The 27,650-nt window shown below is 36.7% G+C and overlaps 1 protein-coding gene across 2 annotated transcripts in view; it reads right to left on the bottom strand.

The window, feature by feature from the left end:
• The window catches only part of COL5A2 (collagen type V alpha 2 chain), a 147,453-nt gene that overhangs the window by 70,505 nt on the left and 49,298 nt on the right, over window positions 1-27,650 (bottom strand). For both annotated transcript variants that reach the window (XM_047873650.1, XM_047873651.1), the window contains exons 2-3: window positions 3,987-4,211; window positions 986-999 (exon numbers count right to left, since the gene is read on the bottom strand). In XM_047873650.1, coding sequence (XP_047729606.1) covers window positions 986-999; window positions 3,987-4,211 — 239 coding nt within the window. The remainder of the gene's footprint in view (window positions 1-985; window positions 1,000-3,986; window positions 4,212-27,650) is intronic.

Here is a 27,650-nt window from a genome sequence, read left to right as displayed (position 1 = left end):
AGGTGTAGCATTGCTTTATCACCTTACTGAAGTTCTACTGTATGCAAAAGTAAAGGCAATTTAAAGTCGCTGGTAATCTGCCTAATATCTGCCATGAAATTTGGGATGACTTCCCATTTCCATTCCTGATCCCTGTGCCCATCCCATCTGGATAAGACTGAAGCAAATGCCACAGTTTTTAAATTACCTAGAAAACTGAGAACAATTCCAAGGGAATGTAACTCTCTTCACTCAGGGGGATTACCCATATCCAGATGACAAGTGGCTAAACTGGCCAGCTGTATCTAGGCTCATAACAATATCATACATTGTCCTCTTGAGTGTAAGGCTTGCCTCTGGGATTAGATCTTAGGCTCCTTGAAATGGCAGGAGGGGAGGGAAGAGAAGGTGATGTGTGTTTGGTAAAGTGTTCAATTAATTCTTTTAGACATATCTTTACTTCCCAACCAATAGAAGCAGGACCACAACCCCACTGAACAACAGCCATCACCCACTCACCTACCCTTCCTTCCTTCCTTCCTTCCTTCCTTCCTTCCTTCCTTCCTTCTTTCCTTCCTTCCTTCCTTCCTCCCTTCCTCCCTCCCTTCCTCCCTTCCTTCCTTCCTTCCTTCCTTCCTTCCTTCCTTCCTTCCACTAAGCAGTTACTGCACTTCTAATATGTGCAAGGTATATACTAAGTACAGTGATACATATAAGTAATTCAAAGGCTCATGTGGCACAGTCTCAATCCCTAAGAGATTTACAACCTTCTAGAAGAAATATCTATAAACAAAAATTAACAAAGTGAATAAAATAGAGGCAGTTGTAATCTATAAGCAAAGTAGCTGAACTGTGTTTATATATTTTTATTTATATGGTATGTACTTACAAAAGACTTGTACTTTACAAAAGACTTTCAAATACACAAAGCACAGTCCTGTGTGAACAGTTATCATAGAATAAAAAAGAAATTTATGAAAATGGAACTATGCAAAGTAAAACTTACCTTTCTTCCTCTACCTATAAAAGGGAAAGAATAAATATGTTATTTTATGAAGAAACAGTAATTGAGAATCTCCTAAATATTTATTTTCAATAATAGGTTTTTTGGGGAGTCACAATTTAACCTAAACAGGTTTCCCTATTACCAGTAAGCAAAACTCAAAAGTTGTTTTTGATCAATATTTCCATTACAGGCAAAATATGCATCCCTTTGGAAAATTCCAACATTACTTGAATATTCTTCACACCATTCATATAGCATTTAAAGTTCACTAAATTATAAAATTAACTATTAAAATTGTAATGAATTTTCAATCAATATCCTATATTTTTTTATGCTTTTTTGAGTAAGCTACTCATTCATATGGCTGAAAAACCAAAATACATTAAAGGTATACAATTATAGAGTGAAAATATCTCCTTCCATCTTGCCCCTTTCCCCTAGTTCCCACATTTCACTCCCACCCCAGAGTGGGCCACTATTACTGTTTTTTTTTTCTATTATTAGTCTTACTAACCCAAAACATAATGGGACATTCAATTTTTTCAAGTTGTTATTTGAGTTTGTAGTGTTTTATAGTTTTCTTTTTTTTAATTTTTTTAATGTTTATTTTTGAGAGAGAATGAGAGTGTGAGCGGGGGAGGGACAGAGAGAAAGGGAAACACAGAATTGAAAGCAGGCTCCAGGCTCTGAGCTGTCAGCACAGAGCCTGACATGAGGCTCAAACCCACAAACTGTGAGATCATGACTTAAGCTGAAGTCAGAAGCTTAACCAACTGAGCCACCCAGGCACCCCTGTTTTATAGTTTTCTTCAAATAGATCTTATACATCACATGTTTATTCTTAGCCATTTTATCCTATCTGTTGCTATTATAAATGAGGTATTTTTTATTCCTATTATTTATTCTATGGGGTGACTGTATATAGCAAATTTATTAACTTGTTTGTTAAGTTTACACTGCACTTATTTTTTTAGTATTTTTTACCTCATTCCCTTAAGTTTTATAAGTACACAATTATATTCTATGCAGCTAATCATTTTACCTCCTCTCTTCTCATTTCTAAACCTCTATTTCTTTTTCTTATCTAATTGTTCAGATATTAAATTGTAATGGTAATAATGGATATCCATGTTCTATCTCTGAGTTTGGAGAAAGCAATTCTAATATTAAATATTATGAAGCTTCTATGCTGACATGTAAATATTTTACCATGTTAATGAAATGCCATTTGGTACTAAGTTATAAGCATCTTTATCAAGAATACTTATCCATCTTTGCCAAATATCTTATTTCAACTTTTCAACCAAAAGCCCTTTTTTCATAGATCTGCTATCTATGTTATGGCAGTATCGATTCTTCCTGTGCTTCTTCCTATATCATCTTCATTTCCCTATGATGGTTTTTGGTTTTGCTTCCACATCCTTGCTCATCATTAATTTTTGCTGTATTTGTAATGTAGGCCTTTCTTAATAAACTACTTCATTAGGTTTTACTTAGTTTATGGCGAAATGGTCATAATTTTTATCCATTTTGTGGTATTTACCAGCATGTTATTTGGTAAATTTAGCCAAACTCTCCCACCTTTTTTTCCTGAGAGTATTTTTGTATCAGTGCTCTTGCTAACTCTGTTTTTATTATTCATTTTGGAATAAACTGGACTTTTCAAACCCAGCTATTTGTAGAATGTCACATATTTTGCTGTTTTTTTTAAAGTTTTTATTTATTTATTTTGAGACAGAGATAGAGACAGTGCAAGTGGGAGAGGGGCAGAGAGAGAGGAAGAGAGACAGAGAGAATCCCAAGCAGGCTCCAAACTGTCAGCACAGGGCCTGGTGTGGGGATTGAATTCATGAAACTGTGAGATCATGACCTGAGCCAAAATCAAGAGTCAGACACTCAACCCACTGTGTCATCTAGGTGCCCCTATTTTTTTTTTTAATTTGCCACTATTGTCCCAAGTTATTATTGACATATCTCTACAGGTTTAGTTTTACTTTGTTCCTGGAGCTTCGTTGCACATTGCATCAGCTTTGGATAGCCCTTAGGTGTCTTGTTTTAATCCTTTCTATTATACCTTCTTCATTATATTGCTAAATTTTGAGTTTGGTTATTTATTCAAGGCATATTGTTACTGTTGAATGATATCCAAGAGGAGAGTTGGTAAACTACTCTCTATTTTTCCATGAAAATATGGTTAAATACTTCATTATATTTGTTGTGATTTGCAATGGAATTTTTGGCCAGGGGAAATAAAGCCTTGACACTATGTTGACAATGACACATGCATGTCACCACTCAGGATTCCGCTAAAACAAATAACCTGATAGTTTAATGCTAATCTTACCTGGTTCACAAAATATGAACTTATTTCTCTTATATGTAAGTGTCTTTAACACATGTATTCAAATACATAGTCTATATTAAACACAGGCATTTTTGTCCAAAATAAGTTTTAAAAACCAGTAATTTATATCAAATTTTTCTCCAGAAAATCTATCCCATTCTCATGTCTTTCTGAGCCATCATTAAAAGCATTCTGCATTTGTGAGCCAATGTAAGAGAGGGTACTCTAGCATTAAATTACATTAGAAATAATCATTCCATTCTCAAGAGCAAATTTGGCACAAGAGAAGATAAGCATGTTTTCTAGATCTCCTCTTGGACATTAATGTACCTCATAGAATACCAACAAATATCCTGGAGGCACCCAGCATGGATAGGGTAACAAATGACCATCTTAAATGGTATAAGAGATTCTCAAATTAGACATAACAACACCAAATTCAGCCAAAAATTCCCCTGGTTTTTAAGAAGACAGCTAATTATTTCCCCCACTCTCACTAATGTTACATAAAGAGGGTGAGCAAAACCATTAACCCCAGACGCCTCTGACTAGTGGTTTAATTATTCTCTCTGGTTGCTGAATTCTGAGAGCAGAAACCACCGCAACTATAAAGATGAGTCACTGGACCAGCTCTGAGTTGGCCTCGAGCATTCTTACCAAAATTGGTATTGCCACCTCCAGTTGTGTGTGGACAGACAGGACAGCATTCTCCAGGGGGAGTTACAGGGTCAGCACATTCAAGTACATCCTGGCACTGTATCTTGTCACAAAGGATGGCTCCATTGTCACACACACAGATTTGGCAAGGGGCAGGTTTCCAAATGTCCCTGTTTAAGTACATCTGACCATTCTGAGTGCAGGCTATTTCTTCACCATATCCTTCTAGAATAAGAAAAAAAAGAAGGGGGGGGGGTTGGGAAAGGAGGTTAGTAATCTTCTGAAATTTTGGAATCTGGGAAATACTTAAGAAGGGGAGTCATCTTGTGGGTTCTAAAAATTCTGCGCTAAGCAGTAACCTACCAAGGAGGCAATATACAGATGAACTTACTTTATTCGGTATTTACATACAAAGCAAAATGCAATTCACAATGAAATGCTTATACTTCTAGCCCAGCATGATGGGGGAAGAAAAAAAAGTGATCAAAGGAGAGATATTTAATCAGATAATGCTTCCCAAAAGATTTCATTTGTGAAGGTATAGATAACCAAACATAGGAATATCAGTAAGAAGAGATAAAAACAAACCATTTGAAAGGGGTGGGGGGAAGAATAGTTCAAAAGGGAATATATAACTTCCGGGTTTGGTGAACTTTTATGTGATTTTCAATTCCCTAGAAATTTTTGATTAGTAAATCCCACAACAACAGAAGATGATATATATTCCTGCACTGTGAAGAAAAACTTTAAAAAGAGTGTATGGGTTTTCAAAAATTAGTTTTTTGAAAACGCTATTAAAAGAACGCTATTTTGAACCCTATTAAAAGAATAACAGCGTTCCATTTCATGGACTGTATTTGCTAAACTAAAGGTGTTTACTCAAGGAATAGCAAAGCTTAAAAAGGCAATGCAGTAATTATCTTTGCATAAAAATTAATTAAGGGGAGTCCTGACCACGACAATATGGTAAGTTATTATGTAATATCTGCCAAATACTTTTCTACACTTAGATAAAACCTTAATGCAGATTTAGAAAATATATACACACATTTACACACATAACAAAACAATACAATTATAAGATAACTATAATTTATTTATTATAAGATAAATATATATATTTAACTTTGTGACTTTTAAGAAACAAAACTATAGTATTTTAAAACACAATGTGGATCATGTCATATCATATCATACCATCCTAGTTTAACTCCTGTAGAATGTTCCCAAGTACTCAAATTCTAAAGCCCAGAGATTCCTCCCTCCCAGTCCTTACACAACTTTGCCCTCCCTCCTTGAAGGCACACAGAGTTCACTATTACATTTTGCTTACCGTCACCTGCCCCCACAGTTCTCTGACTACTCTATAGAAGTAGATCTCCCTCCCCCCACTCGTGCTCTCTCTCTCTCAAAAATAAACATTAAACATTTTTTTTAAAGAGACCTCCTTTATCCAACTAGTATGACTCTCAGTACTTTTTGAAGAACTCAGTCGTCCACCCATCCATTCATTAATTTTGTTTTATATGCCAGCTAATTAACCAGTTTCTAAAATGTGAACAGACAGGCAAAAATCACAGCCCTCATAAAACCTATCACAAGTAATATTAATTTACCATTTTTACTTTTTATTTTTTATCTCCTTCACTAGACCATAAATGCCATGAAAATAAGGACTAGTTTTTCTTTTTCATCATGGTATTTCTAAAGCTTGACTCTATACCTTGCAGGGAGACAACATTCAACAAAATAGATATGAATGAATGAGTGAGTGAATCTGAATTATGGTTCACTAACTTAATTGTACCAGCATTAATGTATACTTTACAAAAATAAAACTGAAACTTAAAAAATGCATTAGTTTATAAGATAATTTATCATTTTTCTTTATTTTAATGAAGTATAGTTGATGTACAATATTATATTTTCAGGTGTAAGACATAGTGATTTGACAATTATATATACTATAAAATGCTCAGCACGATAAATGTAACCATCTGTCACTATCCAAAGTATTGCAATGGAAAGAATTTATCATTTGCCATATAAATATACTCAAATGATAATGCAGACTACAGATAAAAATTTCAGTGTAGGATAAAGACATTGGCCCATATATCCATCTTCCTAACTTTAGAAAGCTTTCCTTGGATAACATTCTTTTCACTGCTCCATGGAATACTTGGCTTCACACATCTAGCCCTTCATCACAGCTATATGGCAAATAGAAAGTTGCTTTCAAAGCGTGACACCACATCCTGGTTTCTGTGTCATTCACAAGGAGATTCTAAGACACTAAGTTTCTAATCTGTTTCATTTTCATCAAAAGATGTTTATCACAGAACACACAGCTAATCAACAAAACAATAGTGGCTCTGTGTACCTGATGCTGTTTCACGAATTTTAAACCAGGGAGAAAATAGAATTCCTGCCTTAACATGTAATACAGGACTATTCTGAAACAAAATAAGAAATTTGTACATCAAATAAGCCCTGTTACTTTTGTTTATTTTGTTTGTTTGTTTCATGTCTTTATTGACAAAAAAAAAAAAAAAAAGGTCACAGCACTTCAGACTTTATTCAGATACACAAACCGTACCCACAAGTGATAGGCATGGTCCCTAACCTCTGGGTCAAAGGCCATGCTGGAGGGTGTGGGTGTCCTCTTGGCCACTGCCCCAACATCTCTGTCCCTTCCTCCCCTGCACCTCGCTGACACCCCTGAGATCAGTTAACACTGCAGAAACGAAGCCGCTCTAGAGGTTGGGCTGCACTCACTGCCAAGGAGAAAGCAGGTTCTAAGGAAAGACAGAAGCGTGCTATTACAGCATCTCCTAGGAGAGGCCAGGCTGCTTCCCCAGCTGGGCCTGCATTGCCCCCGGCCTCAGCCCCAGCACAGAAGAAAGAACACATTCCCCACCTGGCAGCACAGGGAAGCTGGAGATTGTGGGTCACTGGCCATGTGACACCCCCAAACTGATGGCCAGACCTCCCTCCAAAGTCATCCACCGGACTCTCTCTCCCAAGGGGAGAAGGCTTTCAGTAAAATAGACTGATCTGGTTCATAAAGGGCTGGGATGGATACTTTTCCAGAAACCTTAAGAACTGAATCATCCATGGGGGCACCTGGGTGGCTCAGTCGGTTAAGCGCCCAACTTCGGCCTAGGTCATGATCTCAAGATTTGTGAGTTTGAGCCCCACGTTGGGCTCTGTGCTGACAGCTCTGAGCCTGGAGCCTGCTTCGGATTCTGTGTCTCCCTCTCTCTCGTTCGCACTCTCTCTCTCTCTCTCTCTCTCTCTCTCTCAAAAAGCATTAAAAATTTTTAAAAAAGAAAAGAACTGAATCATCTTCCGATTCAGGAGCATTGGAACAATCGTCACTGGGTTGCCTTGAGGAGGGGGACCTGGAGAAAACCAGCCCTCTAGGAGAGCAGAAACATCACTTGCGTTTGTTTCTCAGAGCACCCAGCATGGGGCTCAGCAGCCTTTCTACAGGATCCACAGTAGGACTCTGAAAAGAGACATGAATAACAATGCATTCCTGAGGGGCCTGCCCTCAGCTGCCCTCTGGCCACCTCACTTCACTCCTTTCTGCAGGCTGGGGAGCACAGTCTGAGGACCAGGCATTCCCCAGGGGAAAAGCAGATCTGATTGGGCTCAAGGCCCCAAATGAAGCTGCTTTCCCTCGTTAGAGTCACATATGACTTTTTTGAATAGGCCAACGAGCATGTCTTCCAAAGTCCTTTGTCCTCCCCAGGTCAGAGCAGCTTTTCCCTGATACACTCATATCTTGTGTTTTCCGAACGATCATAGGAGGATGACTGTGACCTTTTTGGAAGGTGACTGCTTTTACTGTAGGGGGCAGTTCCTCTACCATTTTATAGCTGTAGAAATTGTGGGCACAGGCCAGAGTTCTGAGGTGCCCATGTCAACAGGCACACTCACGCTGGTGTGTAGACACACGCGTACCAGCAGACACCCCTGTACACACATTTCTATCCTGCTCTACACACAGAGAGATAAGATCAAAGTGTGAACCCTGGAGAAGAGGGGCCGTCTACGCATGGGCAGGTTACAGACTCAAAAGGCATTTAGCACTGTCTGTAAGTCAGTCCCAAAAGTTGCGGCCCCAGACCCACCTCTTAAGCACTGAGCTATAGAGCAGAGAGAACCTCACTGTGAAGGGAACCAGGAGTGAGTGGTGCAAAGTGGTTGTTACAGATGGAGCGTTCCCCAGAGGCACCTTCCCCTTCCCTGGGCCGTTTGCCACACTAGGAGAAGTCAGGATTCTCCAGTCCTTTGCGTTCAATGACTGCTCACCAAGACTCAAGAGCTCAGGGAGAAGGTCAAGACACAAGCTCTGCGGCCCCAGCCCAAAGGAGGGCTTTCTTCCCCTTCTTGGTCAAACAAGAGTTTATTCTCCATGACATGGCACTCTGCAGATAGCAGTGATGGTAAGGGGTGGGCTCAGAGACGCGGGGAGTTCTCAGACTGCCCAGCAAACACATACACCCTACCGGGAATGGTGTGGGGTCACCGACATGGCTACGAGGCAAGTTTGCCAAGGTTAGAACCCAAGAAGAGACCGTCGAACAAACGTCGATCAAAATTTCAGTCAAGGCATTTCCCAGAAATAATCACAGAAATAGCAACACTTTTGGATACTACAACAGAACACATTTGGCAACTTTCAAAGAAATAGATGTCCCCACCCCAAGCCATCAGAGGGTACAAAGTCCCTTTATCTTTGGTCCAGTTTAAAAAGTCAGGGAAAGAAGATGGGCCAACAGAGGGTGAACAAAGGCTGCAGACCATTTGTACCAACTACCTGACGCTCCCATCTGTGTGTGACACAGTGTGGGATGCCGCCTGCCTCAAACGAAAGCAAGCTACTGGAGGGTCAGAAGCCTTATAAGTTTTAGGTGAAAAGTCACGTTGAAATAATGCAGTTTCATCAGGAAGTTACATTTCTATATGTAGCTATATAGAAATGGACTTATTTCTATAGTCTACTGAAAAGTTCAATTAGGTAAATACCTTAAGAATAATTTTGTTCGTTAAGTTTTTTTTCAAGTTGTTTCTTTAAATTCTGGTTAGTTAGCATATAGTGTAATATTGGTTTCAGAAGTAGAACTTAATATTCATGAAGTTTTATGATTGACAATGAAATAATCCAATAACACTAAATGCCATTGGCTGAAAATGAGATTCACCATAAGATCAAGTAGCTTGGTTCTTCCTTTCTCCACCCTAAGGGGACAAAAGTGTTTGCACATATTTACTGAGAGAATTAAGTGGGTATGTGCTTCCTATTGCATGTGCAAAATACTGAAAGTATATATGTTCTGTTTTCAAAAGTTATATATTATTACTGTAAAGTAGACCTCAGTTGCACCTATGAAACAATTAGATATGTGGAAACAGAGAATATGAAAAACAAACAAAAATCAAAATGACATGCAATAAAGTTGCCAATTAGATATCATTAAAATGTGTGAGAGACCTCTTCCGGGTGAGTTATCCTGTTCTCTATGGCTTCTTTGAGGTTGCAATAAAAAGATACATTCTCTCTTTTGTGTTAACTCATAGAGGATCACTTTCTTCCTGAAAGTTTAAGACAGAATGACCTCAACCCAAGGGACAAAGAAGTGAGCCACTATATTACTTTCTTTAAATGACAATGTTAAAAGTTAGTTATATACTCTGAGTCATCACTGGTCCTTTTCCCCAGAGAATTTATAATTAAATTTAAGATGATGTGGAAAGTTAGTTGGAATGCTTTTAAATGGCAAGGAGATGAAAAACCACATTTGCTGCTAAACCCTGTCTTCTCTTCCCCCGCACAAGAATCCATACACATTACAGAGGGCACAAAAACTCAGTGAACTCTCATTGTTCATGTCTGAATGAAAGACATGTACAAAGAAACACTGAGTAGAAAATACAGGGTGTCTTGCAGCTCTCGGGTTTGTACATGGTAGTTGTGCACCTTATGATTAGTTTGTCCCCTCTGCTTTCTACATAGACGTTCACGTAAATGAAAAGAAAAGTAAAATGGAAAGCAAAATTGTAGACAATTTGCAGTGGAGTTGTCATGACACAATTATTTTATAAATGACAATATTATAAAAAAAACAAATAGGAATTTTCATATGACATTCCAAGACATTCAATACTATCTTGACTCCTTTACCCAAATCATAAAAATTTACCCATGCTAACATTAACTTTGATTTAAAGCCTAGAACTTAAACAATTATTGGTTTTAGAGTACGTGGGTAAACATTTTTTTTATAAAATCTGAAAAAAAATTCCAAAACTGCAATATTGTGACTCTTGTATTTTGCTATTTATGTTTCTTTAACTTTCCTAAAATTGAAGAGGACTGGTGGATGTCTGATAATTTTGCCATTACTTTGTAATCTTCTGTGGTGTCGTAACTTCCAAAAATTTTGTCTCCAAGCTATGGGGTTCTTTTAGTCTTACCAATTGTTCCAACAAATTGAACCAATCCACAGTGAAGTCATCACCACAAACGTCCTGGCACTGATATCTTAGAGAGAAGAGATGTACTTTATCTATCCACATTTTATTCAAGAGTAACTCAATTGTCCTCTGTTTCTCCTACATCCTCATAGATTTGTCTTCTCATAAAGCTTTTGTGTGCTTTTAAAAGTAGCTGTAAGAATTCAGTTCTTAATCACTAGATGGCAGACCAAACCCACCATCTTATTATAACAGATTATTAGAAATTCAGTTATCAGAGCTGTGGCTGACCTCTGTGCTATGCCCCAGGTCTATATCCCTTTATATAATTGTACAAAAAAGCATGCATAGGAATGGCCATATTGAAACCTTTGACTGCTCAGGAAAGATGTGATTCTCTTTGTATATTAAATGATTGGGGTCTACCTAAAAACTCTGGAAAATATATGGAATAAAAATCCCTAAGCCTATGCGGAATATTCCTAGACATTAACTGAAGTTGTTCCTTGCAGAAAAAACGTAGAGTTCTCACATGTCACAAAAATTTTGAATCTCTTTTCCAGACAAGTGTTCGTTCAGATAATTTCCCCCACCGGACTATGAGCTCCTTGGGAGCTAGAGCTACATTCATCTCAGTAACCTTCACACCCAATGTCATCTAATCCACCTTTCATAAATGTTTGCTGCATGAATGAATGATGAGTGAATGAAGGAAAGAAGGAAGTGTCCAGTAATGTACTTATTAAAAAGATAGCACAGGAAGCTCTCCTTCATCCTTCCCTAAACTTCTCAGAGAAGATATGCACTTGGGACTTCTATTTCAATGAAAAGGAAACAGGTCACTTGATGCTTCCTGTCAGGTGTGTCCCTCATATCTAGACCTCTGTGTGACCAGAAAGGAAGAAGACTGTGTCAGTCAAAACAGCTCATATTTTGGAACAATTTTCAGAAAGTGAGAGCAGTCTTTCAGCTTTCCTAACCCAGCTGGCCACGGCCCCTTCTGGGGTTATGAAGGTCTGGGCTAACATTATTTAAAGTTTCTCTGACTGCGCAAGTCCTTAAAACACTACAATCATAGCACTGTTGGCTGCTGCTCTCATTAAATGGGCAGAGAATGCCTTATGCAACAAATGAAGTAGCCGCAGGGCTGTCCCACGTGTCCCCCTGGACCAAACCACAGATGCTGCCTTTTCCAGTGCACGGCACAGCCCCAGCTGCTGGCTTTGGTTCCAGAGAATCTTCCAAGGAACTCCCCCCTTTTCCTTCTGCTCTTGGGCATTGTTTATCATAAGAGAGAGACAAAGAGGTTAGAGTATTCGAGACCTTCCTTCAGACTTTTCTAAGTAAATGCCAACAATCCCACATTCATCAATTTCCTTTCCTCATCTGATCCCCAACATTTAAAAAATTAGATACATATGAAGCCATTGGGGATAGTTGAGGGGTATTTGTCTCATATTTGGACAATATTTTTCTTTCTTTACTTTTTTAAATGTGTATTTATTTTTAAGAGAGAGAGAGAGTGCGAGCAGGGGAGGAGCAGAGAGAGAGCGGGGGACAGAGGACCCAAAGTAGGCTCTACACTGTCAGCAGAGAGCCTGATGCAGGGCTAGAACTCACGAACCATGGGATCATGACCTGAGCTGAAGTTGAACATTTAACCTACTGAACCACTCAGGCACCCCTAGACAATATATATATATATATATATATATATATATATATATATATATATTTTTTTTTTTTTTTTTTTTTTTAATCTCAGCCTTGCAGTCAGTGAGAGGGTCAGGGGGTAGGTGAATATGGAGCAGGCCTATGGAGTTTTCATCTTTTGTTCTTCAATCCATTACAGACTTTCCAAAGAGCTCTCCAAATTTAAATCTCCTTTTAGGATGATTATCTAAATTTTTACTTTTGTTGTACCTACCTCCACTCTTTTATTGCACCAACTGAACAAGAATAGACATTCAATGATTATTTGAGCTGAGTTAAATTTCTATATTACAAAGAATAATCACATTTTATATTCTAAAGCAATAATCTTGAAAAACTACCTTGAAATCTGAGAAAGTAAAAAGAAGACAATTCATACACAGGATTTCAATGAAGCATACAGATAAAATGAAATTAGATAAACTGTCTAAAAGGTGATTAGTTTCTTCAGTGCAGCCAGTAAACATTCCTCAATCTCATATGTGAAGGCTTTTCAGTTAACTAGTAAAACTGCTGTTTTCACTTGAGTTAAAATGGAAAAAAATTAAAAAAAGGAAAATCTCTCATGTTAGGTACTACTTAAGTTTCTTTCCATGTATCATTGGGAAATCTAAATGATTGTGGCCAAAATGTGAAACTACAATTACGCATAATGCACATGCAATGCTCATCTACAGTTCTGTCTGGAAAACCAACTTACAGTCTGCTAATGCATTTGACATGGATTTTTTTTTTCTCCACAAACATGGCTCAAACTATTGAATAGCTGTAAAGACACCACAAAGAAAATTAGGCCTGCCTTGTGTTGAATACACTAGAAATTTCGGTAGTAACTTCTATCACAAACCCTAGTCCTTTTCTCAAATGTTAATCCTCATGAACAAGCACAATTTGTGCTATGCCAAATGTGTCTGCTGACCTAAATGCATAAACAGCTTTGAATTGCTTTGAATCAATTTGGTCTACTTAATCTCTCCCCAGCATGATATTGCTTACAATGAAGAGGGGAACCAAAAATCTGCTTAGCTATTTTTCTGTCAAATGAGTGGTATCGTGACTTTTATATATACAATCTGGAGATAAAGTAAGTAAATAAGCAGCAAATTCTGGCCAAGATATAGTGCTCGCATTCCAGCTTCCCATCATTTCCTTCAAGTCTTAGCTCAAATGTCACCTTTTCCATGAAGCAGCCTACTCTGACCACATTACAAAAAATGTAAAAATTCCCACACACATGTCACTCTCAATCCACTAGTTCCTACTGCTTCTTTTTTCTTTTAATATAGTTCTTTCTTATCACTTTTAAGCCTACTATAATACTGTATTTATGGTTATTATTTGCCTCCCCATGATAGAATAATAGCTTTATTAGCACAGATATAATTTATTCTGGCTTGTTCATTGATATATCTCAATATCTTATAATAGTTTCAGGATCCAAGTAGATGCTTAATAAGTATTTGATGAATTAACTTGTTGAATATTCAATTGTAAGAATACCAAGGAAAAGATCTAAACATTTATTTGCTTTGATCCTGGGATTATTACATAATTTTTTAAAAAGCTTCATTTTTCACAACTATTCAGATGTGGGCCCTCTCTACAGGGATTTAAAATAGCTGGCATTGTGGGAATATCATGTGTTAATGTTATTTATTCCAGATATGATGCCCTGAAAAGAACATATATTTTTATAACTAAAAAGAGTTATTTTTATATTTTGAGAGAATCTGGGAGACTCAGATGGGTGATGAATGGTAGCTATACTTGCAGTGAACATAGAATAACGTATAGAGTTGTTGAATCACGACCCTGTACACCTGCAACTAATGTAACGTTGTGTGTCCACTATACTAAAAAAAAAAAAAAAGACTATAAAATTAAGTACTTTACATGATGAAACATTTTTAGAATGATTTCAACTCTTTATCTTATGATTTCTTTGCAGCTGAATTTTGCTTTCTTTCCTTGTCTTCCCTAACACAGAAGAATAGTTAGGCCTCTAGAGAAACTCCAGACGTTGTAGCCAGGTTATGTCTTCTAATTTATTTTTGACTGACTTATTCTTTATTCACTGCCCTTGCCCTGACCAAACTGAAATTTTGTTCACAATCAACCCAACATTCTCAATGGCTCTTTGATCGCATTCATTTGACTATCAAATATTGTAAAATATCTTGAAGCACTCTTCCCTCGGGAGTTCATTTCTGGGGGAAGGGCCTCGCCGCTCCCCCCCCACCCCCCGCTTTCATCCTGAAGGCATAATTTCTAATTTTATCCACATGGGTATATTTAGGGACTTGAATTAATCCTAATAATACCTACTTTTGTCCTGATCTGCCTAGGTTTAATTTATGTCTATTTTGTGGCCATTACAAATTAGGTGATTTCACTGAAGAACATAAACGAAAACGGATTTTACGCTTATTTCTGGCATTCCTTACTCAAGTCACTTCCAGAGCAGGTAACAGATTCTTTAAAACAAGACTAAAACCATTATTTCTGAATCTAAATCCATCTCTTCGTCCTCATGTTCAACTGACCTTCTATAATGCACATTCATGGTTGTATGCTGGCCCTCTTATTTGCTGCAGTTTGAAGATCAAGCCCCAATATGCACCGAATTCAATGCCAGACAAATACCACAGTAATATTCAGGAGAATAAAGAGAGACTGCTGCTTTACTGAAAACTATATTAATAACTTTCTATATTCACTGGGAAATTTCTGTGTTTGTAGGGGGAACAATAGACAAGAAAAGCAAAGAAAGAAGAAGAGGAGGAAGAAGGAAAGGAGAAGGAGGCTGAGACCAAACAAGACAATATTTTTCCCCCTATATACTTTTACTACATTGAGAAGGAAGATTTGCAAGTTTCTTTAGCAAAACATAGAACTCAGCTAGGAATATCTTGTCTTATGATTGAATAAGAAAAATTAAAAAAAAATGGAATCCAATATTTTGATCTGTAGATGTATGTGCTTTTGAGAGGTTATTTCCCTTAATAAGTAAATGAATGGAGACCAAATTAAAACACTCTTTTGTAGAGGTAACATGAACATGACAAGCTTTATCAAATTTTAAAAGCTTTAAATTATTTATAATTGCTCAAAATTATTCCTTTTGGCTCTGTTAAAACTCTGAATTTTATCATTATTGTTTAATTCATATGTTAACTTCTTAAAACATGGTGGCTATGAATATATGCAAAAGAAAAGAACACTCATTACCTTCTTAAAATATCTGTAGTGAGATTTAGAGTTTTCAAAACTTTTAATTATTTATTCAATCCCAAATAGCCATGGAACGCTTATTTTGTGCTAACAGTGACTAACAGGAGTTAAGATCAGAGAAAAATGTGGGACGTTTGCTAACCTATGGAATGTAAAATTTAGGCTGTACAAAAAGAGTAACTGGGTTATTTGCTTTAGTAAATGGAAAAGAAGACTCGGTGTCTCTGTTTATCAATGTATAGGAAAAATAAAAGTTGAGCCTTCACTTTTAGGTGAAATGAAATATTCTGGGATATCACAATTATGTTTGCCTTCAACTGTTGCTAAAAGTTAATCTAAATAAATTAGTCAATCTGGCACAAGGAATGGAGGCATTATTTAATCCATTTAGTCAATATTTATTTATATGGCAAATTTTACTGAATACTTGTCTAGTACAAGAGTACACTGTGGATCATGAAATGAGACATTTGGAGCCCAGCTTCCTTGCCAAAAACAATCAAAATATACAGAAGCTACAAAAGGTAATGAAACTTTCTTGTAGGAGAAAAATAAGTTTGCGTATATGTGTATTCCAGCAGCACATTCTGGAAAATTTGCATACACATTGAAATTTTATAAACTCAATTCTGGATATTTTCCTCTGTGTTTTGCAAGGTCTTTGCCTAATGCTATTCATTCTCATTAACCAGAACTAATTATCAGGAACATCAACCTGAGGATTTTTTTGAGTCTGAAGCAAAAATAACCTTCAATCATATAAGGAGGAAAGTTATGTTTATAAAAGCAGACTTCAAGTAAGCTAGGAGTAAAAAGAATGCAGAATTCCAAATAGCATTAAATTATCTTAGGAATACACTGATCATTTATTTGACTGTCCTTCGGTGTCCTATTTGGTAATAAAGTGTATTTCAAATTCTAGGGCAGTCTGAATACATATCAGTGAAAGAGCAGAAGCCCACACATGCATACCACCTAATGAGTTCTCATAATACAGCAGTCTTATGCCAAGGCCAGTTATGAGATCTCCTGTGTGGGTTTCAGCCTTCTTTGTACGTTTTAGTTTCCAGAATCTTTGGCATTAAGAGTGCTTTCAAATGATAAAGTAAATGTACTTACTCTAGAAGCAAACATAAAAATAACATAATGAATACATTTTGATAACACAAATTTATTCATTCAACAAATACTCATTATCTATCTGTTACTTTGTCAAATATTGGGAATTCAGAAATAATGAAACAAATTAACTACAAAGAAAATTTTCCAGAATGTACTGCTGAAATGCATACATATGCATTGTTTTTCTTCTCTCTTTTTCTTTGAGTGAGAAAACTGAGATCCAAAGTGGTTTCTTCCAAAAACTCACTTCCGAGCCATATAATATTGTCACTCCTGGCTCATTGCTGGTAACTGGCAATGGACTCCTTCTCTTTGCCAACTGGCCAGGATGGATCTGAAGGAGTACAGCACTTCCTCTCCCTCATTGCTTCCTATTTTCATTTATTTTTGCCACCTCTTCTCTTGCCTGAGGGTAAAACAACAGCACTCTTGTTTCTAAATCTCCTAGCGCCTCCACAGCTAGGTGCTTTGGAGAGGACTGGAGGCACAAGTCATCAGTCGCAGAGCCAACCAGCTGTGCAGAAGCCAGGAACTGGCTCACAGCAACATGGGAGGATCCAGTTGCCCTAATGACTAAGCCTGGCAATGCTGAGATGAAGTAGAAATGCGTTTTTCCAGGTCCAATTCTACAACCATTTGGAAATTGGGCAAAGCCAAATTTAATACCACTTTTAAAATTTAGATACAGAATTCTGAATTATATGGCCTTGGCATTTTAGGAAGTCAAACATAGCTGTATTGTCTAACATTTAGTTTGAAAGACACTGAATTTCATCCATGGATGAATGCAAGTTTATAATTTAGAAAACAGTGAAAAATAAGGTATCAAATATCTATGCTAGAAGTTCTTTATGTTATTCCTGGCAAACCCATTCATATCCATTTTCACAGATTTACTTAAGGTAGCAAATAATTTATGTAAAATACTAGCTTTGAAAAATTATGTATAAGAAGTTTTAAAAGATGGGATCACTATGAGCTGGTATTATCTGAGAAAGGATGAACAGAAATGGGTTTAAAGTAGGCCTTGAAAAATGCAAGGTGTTTGAGATGGTGAAGGTAAGGAAGACTGCCTGAGAAGGGAGAAGGGGCCACCGAAAAAAAAGCATGGAGAGGAGGGCAAACATGTCATATCAGAAAAGGATGGTTCCATCTAGAGTAATGTGAATTCTGGGAAGAATAATGCTTCTACCTCTAGAAGGATTCCATGACTTGCCCCTTCCCTATATGTGATTTCTCTTCTCTGTGCTCTGATTTCACCTTGCCCATACATCTAACAAAATATCTGCAACAATCTATCAAACTTACTTGTTTGCTTACATGTAAACTCTACCAGAGTATACATTTGTCCCGGATAAACATTTCTTTTACCTCTGTATCATTAGTGTAGAACAATGCCTGATGCATAGAAGATGTCCAATAAATGCTTGATGGGTAAATAAGTGAATGAATAGAAGAATATAGAAGTAACCTTCAGGAACATTAACCTATAAACAGAATTGAAGATGAGCTGGAGGCAGATGAGACTAAAGGCGCCTGGGTGGTTCAGTCGGTTAAGCGGCTGGATTCTTGATTTCAGCTCAGAATATGATCTCACAGTTTTGTGAGTTCAAGCCCCACATCAGGCTCTATGCTGATGGTGTGGAATCTGCTTGGTATTCTCTCTCTCTCTCTCTCTCTCTCTCTCTCTCTCTCTCTCTCTCTGCCTTTCCCCTGCTCTCACTGTCTCTCTCCAAATCAATAAATAAACTTAAATTTTTTTTAAGTAAAGGCTACCAGTTGAAAATGTTATACTGTAGTTAGGAGAAATAGTTATTCTGGGAATGAAGAAAGAGGGGTAAATCCATGAAACACCAGATATGAAATATGCAAGGTCTGATTGACTATAGGTGGGACAAGATATTAGAAAAAATTTTAAAATGACATTCAAGGTTCAAGAATGAATGGAGGAAGTAACACCTATTGGATATGGTTGTGAGTTGAATTATGTGCCCTAAAAAGATAGGTTGACCTTATTTGAAAATAAGTCCTTTGAAAATGTAATTACTTAAGATGAGGTCACATTAGAATAGGGTGGTCGCTTAATCCAATATGCCTGGTGTCCTTATAAGAAGAGAAGACACAAAGAGACACAGACACATGTGATGGAGGCAGGGGCTGAAGTGCAGCTGCAAACCAAGGCAGTGAAAGGACTGTGGGCAACCACCAGCAGCTAAGAAGAGGCAAGGAAGGATTCTCTGTCTACAGGTTTCAGAGAGACCATGGCCCTGCCAGTATCTTGATTTTGAACTTCTGACCTTCCTAATTGAGACAATAGATTTCTGTTGTTTTAAGCCACCCAGTTTGTCATACTTTGTTCTACAGCAGCCTAGGAAACTAATACAGATACCTACAGGAAGGAGAATGGTGTAGACATAGAATAAAATAAAAGTTTTTGGAAGATAAATTGGAAGCTTGATTGGAAAAGATTCTAAATTCGATTGAGGCATATTAGGATGAATATGTAAGGAAAAACAACCCAGTGTAAATACTAATAGCTATGGGGTATTGTGTTGTGAGAGCTATGCTAAATGTCATAGGGAAAGTTTATACTTAATCCTTACAACCACTTGGGGAGAGGCTTGGAGTAGATCGTCACAAAGTCAGTGAGTGACAGAGCCAAGATTTGAACAACCACACACTCTTAATGACTACATTCTAAGTAAGACAGTTGCACTGCTACCACAGAGAGAAAATAAAGGGAACACAAGTTTTTATATATAAAACTTAAAATTCACACTCTGAATGTGGATTTTGCATAAGTAAGAGTAATAAACTGATAGTCCATATGAAGAATGAAGAGGAAGAGGAGTCTGGATTAACTTGAAAGGAGAAAAAGAGTAAAGCATGGTTTACCTTAGAGATAAGAAAAGAGAGACCACGATGTTTTGGGTTTTTTTTTAAGCTGAATTTTTTATCAAAGGGAAGCAAGTGAAACATACTAAGAATGTAACTCCATTCTTTCTATTCAGTTCCCAATTCTAAACAGTCAATATTTCATTTCCTGATGTTATGTCTGTGTAGCCACCAAATGTTACCATCCTAATATCCTGTGAAATTTCCCCTAGCTTTCCTGAGGCTTCACAGGATATTGATGGGGAAAAACTATCTCCATGACACAAATAAGCCTTCAGGCATCTTGATGAGTATGAATAGTAAATGACTGCATACCAATATTACTTAGTCCCTTTTAGACTCTTTTATAGGACACAGGAAATGAAATTTTCCCCCAGAAAATTCAGCTTACACTGTATAAATATGACTCCCCTAATAACAAATATTGTACTTCATTCTACCTACTTTATTTAAACTAAAGAGGTGATGCTGAAAAGGGCAAATGGGAAAAATTCGATAAAATTCAGCACTGAAAAATACAATTTAAAACAAACCAATAACCACTAGCTATACCTTATTCAGGTTTTCCTTTCCTTTCATTTTTCTGAAGTCTAAAATAGTCTTTACAAAAGCTCTTAACTGTTTTCTTCTTTTTTTGAAATTTAATCTTCTGTTAATTGAGAGCTTTGAAAATAGAAACCTCCCTCCAAGGACCAAGGTACAATTGCAATTTTCTCCTGTTCAGTAATGATCAGTTCAGTCACAATTAATCTGAATGGCAGTAATGATTAGAAATAAAAGCAAACAATGGAATAAGTGTGACTGCTCATTTTGTTTTAAAATGGGGCATGTGATCTAAAAAAAAAAAATTTAACCTGATCATTTGCATGCTGATTTAATGGGAGGTAACTGGATGAAAAGATATTCTTATGATGTTAATGGAATAGCTGTGATTTAAGAGTTATTTAATGCAACTCTATAGGTTAAGTATCAACCATAAAAGCTAATGGAATTTATCATGAGCTCAGCTAAACTTTTCATGACTGGCCCACATGACCAAATGAGATGACAAGATGGAGAAGATACTTAATGAACTTTAAAAAGAAACTTAAAACATTGCTAACCAGAACAGTAAATTTAGAAGCATTATTTCATGCCTATCTATATTGACCAATTATCTGGGAGTTAGGAATTCTAGGAATAGACAAAATCATTCTCCATATGCATAACAAGCAGCTTGTACACCAGAATTCATATATTCAACATTATTCTACCTCATTCACAAAATGATGGACCTCCCCACCTTTGTATTCCTTTAACTATCTAAGAGTGAGTAAAGAGTTTATCAAGAGCTTATAGGAATATGAAGTATACAGTGATGATGCTCTTCCAGACAGGACTTTAGGCTAATTTGTGCCAGCCCATATATGATGAACTACAAACTCCACTATTTAACATGCTAAAAATGTCAGCATCTTTAAAAATTTATTTTTATACAGGACCTATATTATATTTAAAATTATTTGGGATTAATTTAATCATTCAGTTTTTCCAGCTTAATAGTTAAATAATTTAAAATATCAGTAAAGGAAAAAAGCCAATGTGACAAAAAGGTAGCAACGTGTCTATAATCTAATAGTCAGTATAGGTAGATTCTTTATAATGGTAGTATTTTGTATGATGGAAAGAGACTATGGCAAATTTTCTCAGTTATCATTGTTAAATTATTATTTCTTACTTTTATGAATATTAATGCTTAAAAAGTATCTTATTACCAAAAGAAAGTACTTCTGTTTCCTAACATCAAAAAAAATTATAAAATTTTCTTTCTTTTCATGTTGCTATACAAGAGTGGATTTCAAGAAAAGTAATTTGGCAGCGAGAGCATATTAGGTCGGACATTCTGCAGAATTTCTTAACAGAAAAGAGGAAATCAGCTCTTTGGCAATTATAGTAAAAGGTCAAAGAAATCCTAAAACTTGGGAGGAATAGCATGTTTTTTAGTAAAGCATGTATAAACAAAATAATGCAAATCAAATATCATTTCCCCTATTAAGTGACCATTTAATAAATGACCTATATAAAACCCAGTGTGCTGTGTAGGGGCCTGGAAAGGTCTTGGCAAGGTAAAGGGATGATTTAGAGTCTCCAAAGAAATAACCCGCAGAAATACTCCAAGGAATCCTAGGGACATGAACAGGGAGAATATGATCTTTATCCATCCAATAGATGTTGAGTCCCTACTATGTGCCATTTCCCCACTGGGTACTAGAGTTGAACAAAATAAAGGACAGCATTCAATTTCCAAGTAGCTATAGCCCAAAGAAGGAAACAGATAATCAAGGAATTAAAGTCCATAGTAAGTACCTTGATGGAAATAAATATAGGATTTCAAGAGAGCATACATAAGCCTTGTTTAAGGCATTTTGCAGGAGGGGTAGGTTAGTCTTGGGTAGGTGGAAGTGTTGGGTCAACTGAGAATTGAGAAAGAAGTAGAATGTATCCAGGACCTATATGGAATTCACTACTGTTAGAAGGAAGAGAGGGAGAGAACAGAAAGCAGGGGAAAGAGACTGAGTGGTGGGTAAAGGGACCGAGCTAGAAGAAATGGCAGATTGGGGGTTTGGAGCACAGATTTCTGATGCACTTCAGGCCTCTTACTTTGCCTTCAGCTTCAGGGTAAGTAGCACTTGCTCATTTACATCAAGAGAACGAAGAATGAGAATGAGAGAGCAAACATGCAGCTCTAACTCAGACACCTTTCAGTTGTACTTTGACTCTTAAGCTAGCCACGGGGACCTCCTAAAAGGCAAAGTGATGTAGGGGAAATGGAAATTAAGGAGTCAGGGAAACCTAAGCGTTTTGTTTTATTTTGCTTTTTTAACCCTGGCACTGAAAAATCCCTTGTTATACAACATTTGGCAAATGGCAACTTTTTTGAACCTCAAATTTTTTCATCTAAAAATGGGAGTGATACTCAGGTATCACCTCACGCCAGTCAGAGTGGCCAAAATGAACAAATCAGGAGACTATAGATGCTGGAGAGGATGTGGAGAAACGGGAACCCTCTTGCACTGTTGGTGGGAATACAAATTGGTGCAGCCGCTCTGGAAAGCAGTGTGGAGGTTCCTCAAAAAATTAAAAATAGACCTACCCTATGACCCAGCAATAGCACTGCTAGGAATTTATCCAAGGGATACAGGAGCACTGATGCATAGGGCCACTTGTACCCCAATGTTCATAGCAGCACTCTCAACAATAGCCAAATTATGGAAAGAGCCTAAATGTCCATCAACTGATGAATGGATAAAGAAATTGTGGTTTATATACACAATGGAATTTTACGTGGCAATGAGAAAAAATGAAATATGGCCTTTTGTAGCAACGTGGATGGAACTGGAGAGTGTGATGCTAAGTGAAATAAGCCATACAGAGAAAGACAGATACCATATGGTTTCACTCTTATGTGGATCCTGAGAAACTTAACAGGAACCCATGGGGGAGGGGAAGGAAAAAAAAAAAAAGAGGTTAGAATGGGAGAGAGCCAAAGCATAAGAGACTGTTAAAAACTGAGAACAAACTGAGGGTTGATGGGGGGTGGGAGGGAGGAGAGGGTGGGTGAGGGGTATTGAGGAGGGCACCTTTTGGGATGAGCACTGGGTGTTGTATGGAAACCAATTTGTCAATAAATTTCATAAAAAAAAAAGAAATGCAAAAAAAATAAATAAATAAAAAATAAATAAATAAAAAATAAAAATGGGAGTGATATACTCCCCCTTCAAGGTTGTTTTGAGAATCAAATAGATGTGAAAGTGCTTTGAAAAAAATCATTTTTTTGTGTGTTATTTAAACACAACCATTATTATTTAGCACAGAGGTCCCAGACTTCTCTTGCCTGCCTCAACCCCACTTACATGTATATCAACAACAAATTCATGCTCACTTCTCTCCTCTCTATGGGAACCTATCAGAATCTGGAGTAGGGTGAAGGAGAGATAAATCATGCACTGCCTTATATTGGCAGAAATCCATTTGTATAGTGCTATGATGACAGTGGAGGAATCCTGTTTCTCCCACAAAACACCCTGAGGTCAAGTATTTAATCGCCAGGCTTTGGGTCTGTCCACATAAATAACATCCCAACATAGGAGTGTGCTCAGATTTCAAGAACAGCAGTGATAACACATAGGGAAGAGAGGAAATAGGGCAAAGGAATTTTTCTGAGTTAGCATATTAGACAAAGCCATTGTAGTAATTAGTATGACCTGTTAATGCCACAATACCTGAGCTACCTGCCCACAGCGATACACCTGTGTTTAATATAAACACAGATGGAAAGTTTTTGAGACTAAGTATATGGTATCCTTGACAGGAGGCTTTTTAAACTGTCACAGAATATTTAGTGATTTCAGCCAATATATCCACACCTTGCAAGTTATGTTTTTATAAAGTAGGTGGCATTGAGCCTGCAGGGTTGGGAGGCAAACCCCAGTATTATCTTTCAGAGCCACTGAAAGCTTCAGGTTATTTTTATGATCATATTTTATGATCTTTCAGTTCTTCCTCCATTCAAAGTTTTCACCCCAAATCAGTCCCATGAAAATTATATGTGTTTTGTGACTTTAAATGCTATGTATTCCTCAAATTGTAGAGTTTTTTTTAATTTAAAAAAATTTTTATTTTAATTTAATTTTACATTTCAGCCTTGATTCTGTTTTAAATTCATGCTTCTCAAATCTGGCTGTGCATCAAAATCCCTCAAAGAAATTATTTAAAAATATCATCTCCTAGACCCTACCTCTTGTGATTCTGATTTTGTTTTGCAACTGGAAATCTGTATTTTTTAAAAGCTTCTCTAGTATTTTGATGCCAGATTTGGGTATATTACTTTAGTCATTAAGGGAAGCACCTGCAATGATGCACTGCTTTCTTTAAATGGAAGAAACAGCAAGAAAACTATTGTTTCTTAGAAAGATCATGCATATTTGGGGACTTGCCTTCCTTATGTCCTGTGGTTAGAAAAGAACATATTTTCTGCTCCTTAAGACAACACAGATAAAAGCTAAATGGCACCCCCCCACCCCCAAAGGAAAATTTACCACTAAAAACTACCACAAATCTGAAATCTCAATAATCTTTTTTTTAAGGTGTAAAAACTCTTAAATTAAAATCACTCTAAGAACAGCATGACTCCTTGGTAATTTCAGAAATCTATCTCCCTGGAAATAGATCTAGCCCAAATTAGATCAGAACGGTGAGATTCTGGTGCAAGAATCAGAAGTCACAAAGCTCCCCCAGAATCCATTTGTGCCTTCATGATCCACTAGTGAGTAGAATCACTGGGTAGAAGTCACAGACCAAAAAAAGAAATCTCAAGAAAAACATTTCACAGGGAGAATTTAACAAGAAAAAACAACAACTACCTTATAGGAAACAGATGGGTAGCGTTACCAAAGCTGGAGGCTGCTAGCTGCGCCTTCAGTCTGTTTTCTGTGCTTTTATAAATTGGCAGGAAAAAAATCCATTACATTTTACCAAAAGGGGCCCAGTCCATAAATAATTCACTAGAGAAATTAAAAAAATCCATATTTCAAATATGAAATATGTAAAATGATTGAAGAATGACCTTTTAGTTTCTTTTCTTTTGAGAGATGATCTTGAGACATTCCTTAAATATGCAAGAATCAAGAGAAAATGATGTGGACCAAATAATAGTTTATATGTCAAGTATCATTTTTGTTTTTATCTTTTAAAACCCTGTTCTCTGCAAAAACTACTAGGTGATGTTTACTTTCAGTAATCACCTATTTAATCCAAAAATGGACAAATTATAGTATGTGGCCTAGGAAATTATTTTCAAGTTAGGAATTGAAGGGTGATTTAACTGTATTATGTGCATCAACTCAAATTTCATTTGTGCTAAGATTTGGAGACAGTGGTTGGAGTATAAGTTAGCCACTTATTAAATAAACACATTGTACAGCTACAATATAGAAGACAGTGTGCTAGGAGGTTTATAGTGATATCAAGTTCATGGCCTCATGTGGCATGAACACTTTAGTTGTTTCAAATTGTGCTCTTTTAATGGCTCTGTCTATGGCCGTTAGAATTTTATGCCCAGAACTGACCCTGAAGCAAAGAGAGAGAGTCTTCTAAAGAAATGAACAGTTAACTGAAGTAAGATGCCTGTATTGTGATATTCTAGAGATCATTGTGACCACAGAATTAAAGTATTTTTCCCTCCTTATATTCCTTCAGTTCAATTTGACAAAATGCATTTTCTGTCTTCTCTGTGCCAGACACTTCCCTGGACACTGGTGGCAGAGTCATGGACAACACATTACTGAACTTTTACTTCTGAAAGGAATTGTCTCACCTGATTTTTCATGAGAATTTTCCTTTCTCTGGTAATTCATGGCAAGATGGCAGTATTTTATAGGTAGAATCTGTGTTGTATGTTTTTGGGCAATTTACCCCAAACCCTATTAATCACAGAGAAATTGTGAGATGAGAATCTATTGAAAAAAACAAGTTTGACTTTTCACTTACAGAAATAAATTAAATTTTGATTTAGAATTTCTGTAAAGTTTCATTTTCTTCATTAATCTAACAATTATTGAGCACCTAATACGTGCTCAATTTCAAAAGGATACTCACTTCTATAAAAAACTGACCATATTCACCCCTAATTTTGTTCTACCACCTCCTAGACTGCACTCTCCACTCTGTCTTGGGTAGCATGGCAGGGTATCTTTGTCTTGTTCAAGGCTATATCATTGACACCGAGCAGGGAATCTGAGACATAGTGGATGTTCACTGTAGAGCTGCGTGAACTGTAAGGGAAGGAAGGAAATAAAATCAGAGGATTGCTACCATACTTAAATAGCCACTTTGGCTTTGAGAAGATTTTACACATATCTATCACCTCTTCTACAGGGATAAGTGTTCATTTCATTTTATAGATTAATAAATACTCAGAAGATAAACCAATCTACAATCCTGCCTTTTGCACAAGTAACTATGAACTATGAGTCCAGTTTTTAAGTCTCTAGTCACATCAAGAAGTTCAATATATTTCTTATTCATTCTCTCATTCTTATTCATTCATTCAATGTATTCAATGTACCTGCTATACATTAGGCACCATGTCAGCGTTAGGAATGTAAATGTGAACAGAACAGGAAAAGTTTAGTCTTTAAGGAGTTTACACACTAGTAGAGGGAGACAGAAAATAAGTAAATAAACACAGAATCATATATGTCTAATAGTGACAAATGTCACAAAGAAAACTGCAGAAAGGTAAAGGCAGAAAGTGCTAGGAGAGAAATGAATTGAGTGGGGAGGAGAGACTAGGGTTAATTTTAAATAATCAAGGGTAATCTCACAGACAAAGCAGACTGAGCAGAGATCTGATGGAAATGGCATATTTTTATTTATTTATGTATTTGAGAGAGGGGGGAGAATGCAAGCAGGGGAGGGGCAGAAAGAGAGGGAGGGAGAGAATAGCATACTATTTTTAAATAGAAGAAATGTCATCTTTAAGTATTATCATCATGAACAGCAATTTCAAGTTCTTTCTTCGGTTATAGGAAATGATTTTGACAGCTACGTACATTGTAAAGTTTATGTAATAAGATACTTTTCCAATGTAACTTAACAGCAAATATAACACAAAGCATCAAATATAACAGCAAATATAACACAAAAACACAAAATATAACACAAAGAATGGTTTTGCCCTTAAACCATTCATGCCATTTCAAAAATTTCATGAAAATATGGCAATCATTCAGTGAAAAAATTTAACTTTTGCTTAGAGTTCTCAGCTAAAAAAGAAAAAAAAATGTTTAATAAATTAGATGGTCTTAAGACACCAAGATAGTCTTAGGACACTTCATTGAGCAAAAGATTTGACTCAAAGGTTGGCTTTGAGCTGCTATTGGACATTAACAGCCGCTATAAACACTTTGCTTAATCCATAGAGAAAGGTATGCGTCATGACCAGTGGGTTTCTGTTGGGCAGAAACAGTGAGCAACTAGGTTCGGAACTCACGGATGAGACACTCAGCCTATCTGGACCTGGAGAAAGGAAAATATATGATGATTCTCCGTGCAATTTGGCTTCAGGAAATCACAATGATGATACCCTCCTTAGCCCAAAAAGGTGAAAATTTAGCAACTCTAATGAAATATGAATTTAAGAACTGAATTGTTAGGGCGCCTGGCTGGCTCAGTCAG

This window comes from Prionailurus viverrinus, chromosome C1 (genome assembly GCF_022837055.1).
Source record: "Prionailurus viverrinus isolate Anna chromosome C1, UM_Priviv_1.0, whole genome shotgun sequence".
In the NCBI taxonomy this organism is placed as follows: Eukaryota; Metazoa; Chordata; class Mammalia; order Carnivora; family Felidae; genus Prionailurus; species Prionailurus viverrinus.
Note: the sequence above shows the minus strand (reverse complement) of the source record. Positions and strands in the feature narration are given on the sequence as shown.